We start from the raw sequence: 7,039 nt of genomic DNA, 5'->3' as shown, positions 1-7,039 counted from the left end.
TCAGGTGTGTGTGTGTGTGTCTTCAGGTGTGTGTGTGTGTGTCTTCAGGTGTGTGTGTGTGTGTGTGTGTGTGCGCGCTCACTGCTCTCTCATCCTCTGCTGCAGTCTCTGATTGGACATGGTGGACTCCGCCTCCCCTCTCATCAGGTCTCTACGGTAACGGTGCTTCATGTCCACCCTGAAACACAGACGTGCGTCAGGTGTTTGACGTGAACATCGTGACCCTCACACATCACCACGACAACGTGGTGACATCACCAACACTCACTCTTCCTCCAGCTCGTCATCCTCATCCACCCAGGCGGCTTCTCCGGCCGGCCGGCGCTGCAGACGAGCCGCGTCCTCGGCCTCCGAGTCACACGACTCCTCCTTGTCTTCTTTGTCCTCCACCAATAGGCTGCCAGCCTGCTCCTCGTCCTCCTGCACAACGACAGGAAATGATGTCAGAGGAAGTTAACTAAACGCTCCTCACTGAGACCGTAGACTCAGAGAAGAAGAAGCTGGAGGGAAAAGAACCAAACCCCATTCTAAAAGCAGACCATTTTACAATCACCACATTACGTAAACACCAGGCCATCGTTCAGTTTGGTTTTACAATGAAAATACACAGCGAACAACCTGCGGTTAATAAACTGGTTAAACGTTCTCATTGAAACCAAATCAAAAGTCAGATTTTAGAAGATAACTAGTGAGCCGAACGACCCGAAACACCTGGACCAGAGTTTTTACTCAGACACAAAAACTTTTGCTCAAAACCAAAAGAACACAAAATTAGCAGAATTGTGAATGAAGTCTGGTGGTGGATCTACGGCCTACATCTAGAGGTTATTTACTAAATATAGTGAGTTTCCTATCACAGAACTAGTCAGTGGAGATTAGCAGAGAAATCATTCAAAGCTATCAATTTGTTTTCAGGCTCAAGACATTAAATTAGCAGATTTTCTGATGAAGCGAGCTGCGTAAAGCGAAAAGGAAGAAAAGAACAAAATTTAGATTAAGCAAAAAGGAAGGGGCTTTATTGGCAATGAAAACGTGAAATAGAAACATGTACATAATCAAATCTACCTCATTTGCTTGAGATTCAAATTTGGCCCAAATCAAAAGAACATAAAATTAACAGAATTTTGAATGAAGTTTGGTGGGAAAGACCCTGAAACTGCAGTTTGCTTGTAAATAAATACTTGGATGAACTTAGCACACATTTCTGAACATTCTCGTTGTCAAACAGGTTGTTTACTTAAGGTAAACTAATTTACTGTCATTTCTTAAAAGTTATCATATTTTGTTCTCAGACAAGTACTTTGCCCATAAACAAAATGAGTAGAATTTTAAACGCAGTCTGGTGGAGAGCAGCAGCCTACAGAGAACAGTGCTGCTACAAGAGAACTGGTTGGTAACCAGAAATAACTGAAATGATTAGGAGTTTTCACATTTTGCTCTAAGACGCAGACCCTTAAATTGGCTGATTTTTGAACGGGGTCTGGTGAGCAGTTACCTCCACGAGTCTCTCCAGCAGCTCGTCCTCCGCCCCGAACACCAGCTCCTCCAGCAGCTTCACCGAGCTGTCCTTCTCTCCCAGCACCGCCAGCCTCTTCACGTTTTTCTGCCGCTTCTGCTCCTCTTCCTCCGGCTCGGACTTCGCAGGTCGAGTCCTCTTCTTGGCCGCTCCTCTGTCCTCCGTCTCCGGCAGCTTGATCACGTCCTCCATGTTGTTCAGACGCGAACCAAACTCTTAACAGAATTCTACAGATTTAATCTCTATAAACGTGCGAAGCCTTAATGTTTCTCACTCAGGAGCTAATGTTTGCACATGTGCTGCACAGCCGTGTTTTCTTCATGTGCTTCCGGAAAGGCGACCTCTGAACCCGGGAGAACACGAGCCCGCCCCCTGGTGGCCACCGACAGAAATGCAGCGTGCTGATGCATGAAATCCTCTTTAATTTCACCTGTTTGTTGATCGATTTCTACATTGATTTAAGTTAAATTAATACATTAATCTCATAAATGAATGACTTGCCTAACACGTCATGGCCTCCATTCAGGACTTCTACATTTCCAGAGTCAGGAAACATCACTGCAGATCCATCTCACCCCGGACACAACCTGTTCCAGCTCCTCCCCTCTGGGAGGCGCTACAGAGCACTGTACGCCAAAACCAACAGACTCAGGAACAGTTTCTTCCCACAATCCATCACTCTGATGAACAGCTGACTCTGACTCACAGTGTCAGGAACATAATAATGAATAAACATTCATTATTCTCTATTTCAGTGCTGCTCTTACTGTCATATTGTAGAAACTGTTTACCAATATAATATTTTTGTATTATTGTATAAGTAAGCACATCTTGATCCTGAGTCAAATTCCTCATGTGCAAAACCTGGCAAATAAATCTGATTCAGATTCACTGATTTATTTATTTATTTGTAGAATATTTTTATAGATATAAACATTTATTCTTGTGCTCCTTTTGATTTATGTAAAACTTTCTGACTTTTTAAGCTTTTATTATTTCTGTAATAAATAAAAAAATATGTTGATTCCTAAATCAAACCTGTTTACTGACGGAGGCATGCAGTGAAAAAACAACTGTTTTATTAAAGTTAAAATCATTTTTTAAGCCTTCATAGATCAGTTATAGGCAAAATAATAATAATAATAATAATAAAGATGGGTTTCATGTTGTTTTTTGGATTGTAAAAGCTGAAACTCTTAATGAAACGATGTCCACACGGAAAGTTTCTTCAGTCAAAAATACTCGTAAATACTAGAATAAAATACAAAAGAAACCTAAAAACAAATAGTAATAAAAACAAATAAAATACAAATAATCATATAAAATATTAAATTTCAAAATACAAAAAATAAAATACTAATAAATACAAAAACTACATTTATATTTAGTATAATTTATTCATAATACTAATAAATACTCAAATAAAATACTAATAGTAAAATTAAATATGAATAAATTCTAATTCAGACTAAAAACAAACAGCCTTAATTCTGACTGTGTTTGTTCGATATTCAGTTATTAAAATAACGTTTATTAAAGTAGAAAGACGTCTATAAAACATTATGATTATTATAATTACATGAAGTGACTCATTATTTATTCTGAGTGTTTGTGGCGTGGAGGCTGGAGAGGAAGCGAGAGAGGAAGCAGAGGGAGGACAGAGAGTTTATTTCAGACTGCAGAGACCAGTAAGAGGGCATGCTGTTAAACCGGGTCGGTCCCGGTCCGGATCTAAAGCTACGAGCATCACTACAGTTAGAGCGTCTCCGTCACAGGAAGTCACTTCATCATCAACAACACGATTCAGAAGATTTTTACACTTTGACTCATTTACAGTTTATAAGGCAAAGGGGGGGGGGGGGGGGCTCTACTGCACATGTGCAGACATCATCTGGGTCAAAGTGACGTCATCGTTTATTAACACTGTTATTAACTCTTATTACAGTTTTTTAGCGTTTGTGTTTTACTTTGTCATGCTGGCAGCAGAGAAGCTCGTCAGAGGAGGAGCTTCGTCAGAGGAGGAGCTTCGTCAGAGGAGGAGCTTCGTCAGCTGCGACTCCGCGGGGAGCCGAAGGTAACCGGTAACGTTAACGAGCTGCGACGTCACAAACCTTCACACTGAAATCAGTTAAACACGTTAACGGAAAAGTTCAGTCACATGATTCAAACCTGCGGGAGGTCAAATCTCAGAGAGAAACACATGAAGAAGAAGAAGAACAGGAAGTGATGTCATCCCGTGGCACTGAGAGAAAAGGTCAATCAGACGATTAAAGTATCACCGAATAAAGTCTCAATAATGAAAATGTGTTTTATCCTCAGCAGGTTGTCACAGCGGTCATGTGACAGTCCCGCCCCCTGCTCTGCCTCTGATTGGCTAACCCCAACGAGCACTAGCCAATCAGAGGCAGAGCTTCCCAAAATGTTGTGGCAAAACAAAATAATGAGAATTTTACCAGATGAAACCTGTTCAGTTCTGTGAAAACATAAAAATACTTTGATTTTTCTCCTCGTGTTGAGACTTTGTGTCGAAACAGATTTTTATTGAACTCGTCAGTTTTTAATTAAAGTCTCAAAATCAGGAGAAAAAAAGTCAGAAACAGGAAAAATCTAAAATATTAGAAACATTTTTAAGATTATTAAACAAGTTTGACATTTTGACTTCATTCTCATAAAATTACAACAGTCAGGTTCAATGAAAACACTTTGAATTATGGGTAATTATTCAACACTGCATGGAGAGAGACGCAGCGCCGGCGTCATAGCGACGAGACGAAGAAATAACGACGACATGCAACAAGTTCAGTTTGTAGTTAGGGGACAGGAAGGAAGGAGACGAGGAGGGAGGAGGGAATGAGAGGACAGGAAGGAAGGAGATGAGGAGGGAGGAGGGGACAAGGCAAGGAAGGAGAGAAGGGGACAAGGCAAGGAAGGAGAGAAGGGGAGGAGGGGACAAGGCAAGGAAGGAGAGAAGGGGAGGAGGGGACGAGGGAAGGAGAGGAAGGAGAGGAGGGGACGAGGGAAGGAGAGGAAGGAAGGAAGGAAGGAAGGGGACGAGGGAAGGAGAGGAAGGAAGGAAGGGGACGAGGGAAGGAGAGGAGGGAAGGAAGGAGACGGGAAGGAGAGGAAGGAAGGAAGGGGACGAGGGAAGGAGAGGAGGGAAGGAAGGGGACGAGGGAAGGAGAGGAGGGAAGGAAGGAGACGGGAAGGAGAGGAGGGAAGGAAGGAGACGGGAAGGAGAGGAGGGAAGGAAGGAGACGGGAAGGGAATAAAGGAAGGAAATAAAGAAGGAGAGGAGGAGGAAAGGAAAGAAGGAAAGGAAAGAAGGAAGACTTCCTGTCTGATTGTCTGTGTCCCCCCTCAGACCAACATGGTACGGCCCGCTGAGCGGCCTGCAGCAGCAGGACGAGTCGGGTGAGTTCGTTTTGTCCGTCTTGGCACTTAAAGACTCGTCCTGCTCAGAAACCGATCCGGGTTCGTGTCGGAGGTCACGTCCCGCCAAAATAAAGCGCGTCGTCCCGACATCACCAGGACAGGTGTGTCTGCTGACGGTGACGCAGGCGAGTATGTACAGATGTTTCCACGCGGCGTCCTGCCCGAGAGGAAACAGCTCTTCCTTCAGTTTCAGACAGGAACACGGACTTTCTTTTGGGACCCTTTCAGGTCCAGGTCTAAGTCCAGGTCCAGGTCCAGGTCCGAAACTCCACAGGGACCTTTAGGTACGTGGTTAGCTTAGCTTAGCATAAAGACTGGAAACAGGGGGGACAGGTAGCCTGCTTCAGTCCAGAGTTTCAATCAAACAGCAAAATGAAACTAAACGATCTGCTGTTGGTGAACGCGTTTCCACGGTGACAGGTCAACCAATGACGCTTCTTCACATGTTAAACAAATAAAAATACATGAAGACAAAAGTGTCGATTAAAGAAGCAGAAGAAGAAACAAGCCATGTAGCGGCGGCGAGCCGAGCGTCCCGGCAGGAGCGTTCAGCTCCGAGCCGCCACCGCTTCTTCTCCCCCGCTCGCTCTTCAAACGAAAAGTGCAAATGAAATAAAAACCCTCGGGGTCGTTCTGTCCGGAGAAGAAGAAGCTGAAGAGCGGGCGGCTCCTCTTCATCAGCTCAGCTAGTCACGTGATCCGACCTCAGCCAGTCAGATCAGACCTCTCCCTCAGCCAATCAGCTGTGAGCGTAGATGAGGCGGTGATGTTGAGGATGGCGATGCTGGACGTGATGTCATCAAACAGGATGGAGGTGTGTGTGTGTGTGTGTGTGTGTGTGTGTGTGGTCCAGCTGTGGTTGTTGTCATGGTTCACCTCCCGACAGGAGGAAGGGGCGGAGCTCCTCTCATCACTGCAACAAACCAACAAACAAAGAGCTGATGAAACAGCGGCGCCGCCTCAGGCCGAACGCTCGTTCTTCCGCTGCGTTTCCACTGCAGGAACCAGGACCTGCATTCAGTTCTGGGGTCTTAATCTAACCCCCAAGTACCCCGTGCTCGGGTTGTTATGCCCGCCGTTATGTGCGTTTCCCTCTGGCGGTGGAAACAACAGCGGGCTGAAGGAACCTTGTAGCTCCTTCAGCAGGAGATCCTGAGACTGTGTTCCTTCAGCCCGCTGTTGCCGTTTCCAGCGCGGTCTGAAGACCTGCGAAGATTAGGCAGATTAACCAGCTGACGTAGGCGGTAGGCCCGCACGCCGCACACAGCGATGCAGGCATCATTATTTGTAACCACGATGCACGAGCAACATTTATAACGACAAACTACAGAGCAGAGAGAGAGAAAGCAACACAAACACAAAGTGCCGACAGTTTGGAATTAAAACATTTGCCACATTGTACTGTGTGTGCAGTACTGCGTGTACTGCGTGTACTGCAGTACTGCGTGTACTGCAGTACAGGGCATGTACCTCTGTTGGCCTTGCTGGGGTAGATCTTGGCGAAGTGTCGATACTCTTCTGGAGGAGGGAAGTCGTCCAGAGGATGAAACGAGTACTTGGACTCAAAGTCGTCTGCAGGAGGAAGAGAGACGAGTTTATTTTCCAGCTTCGGTTTGAGAAACAGACAAATTCAGTTTCCAACAAACTCTGAGGTGAAAGAGAGACGAGAGGACGGAGAGACGAGAGGACGGAGAGACGAAGGAGAAGAGACGAGAGGACGGAGAGACGAAGGAGAAGAGACGAGTTTATTTTCCAGCTTCGGTTTGAGAAACAGACAAATTCAGTTTCCAACAAACTCTGAGGTGAAAGAGAGACAAAGGAGAAGAGACGAGAGGACGGAGAGACGAAGGAGAAGAGACGAGAGGACGGAGAGACGAAGGAGAAGAGACGAAGGAGAAGAGACGAGAGGACGGAGAGACGAAGGAGAAGAGACGAAGGAGAAGAGACGAGAGGACGGAGAGACGAGAGGACGGAGAGACGAAGGAGAAGAGACGAGAGGACGGAGAGACGAAGGAGAAGAGACGAGAGGACGGAGAGACGAAGGAGAAGAGACGAGAGGACGGAGAGACGAAGGAGAAGAGACGAAGGAGA

At 45.6% G+C, this 7,039-nt stretch overlaps 2 protein-coding genes across 5 annotated transcripts in view; both read right to left on the bottom strand.

Annotated features, from left to right (window-relative positions):
• The window catches only part of utp18 (UTP18 small subunit processome component), a 7,707-nt gene extending 5,831 nt beyond the window's left edge, over positions 1-1,876 (bottom strand). The window contains exons 1-3 of the mRNA XM_046038703.1: positions 1,496-1,876; positions 269-420; positions 83-178 (exon numbers count right to left, since the gene is read on the bottom strand). Of these exons, the coding sequence (XP_045894659.1) occupies positions 83-178; positions 269-420; positions 1,496-1,708 (461 nt within the window). The 5' untranslated portion in view covers positions 1,709-1,876. The remainder of the gene's footprint in view (positions 1-82; positions 179-268; positions 421-1,495) is intronic.
• Positions 26-7,039, bottom strand: part of wipf2b (WAS/WASL interacting protein family, member 2b) — a 16,267-nt gene continuing 9,253 nt past the window's right edge. For 3 of the 4 annotated variants that reach the window (XM_046038653.1, XM_046038663.1, XM_046038673.1), the window contains exons 7-8: positions 6,419-6,520; positions 4,723-5,861 (exon numbers count right to left, since the gene is read on the bottom strand). In XM_046038653.1, the coding sequence (XP_045894609.1) occupies positions 5,821-5,861; positions 6,419-6,520 (143 nt within the window). In that variant the 3' untranslated portion in view covers positions 4,723-5,820. Of the gene's footprint in view, positions 74-4,722; positions 5,862-6,418; positions 6,521-7,039 lie in introns of those variants that run through there. The other variant, XR_006822958.1, reaches the window with a different exon arrangement.

This window comes from Micropterus dolomieu, linkage group LG02 (genome assembly GCF_021292245.1).
Source record: "Micropterus dolomieu isolate WLL.071019.BEF.003 ecotype Adirondacks linkage group LG02, ASM2129224v1, whole genome shotgun sequence".
Lineage (NCBI taxonomy): Eukaryota > Metazoa > Chordata > Actinopteri > Centrarchiformes > Centrarchidae > Micropterus > Micropterus dolomieu.
The sequence above is the reverse complement of the archived record's forward strand: the minus strand, read 5'-3'. Positions and strand labels throughout refer to the sequence as shown.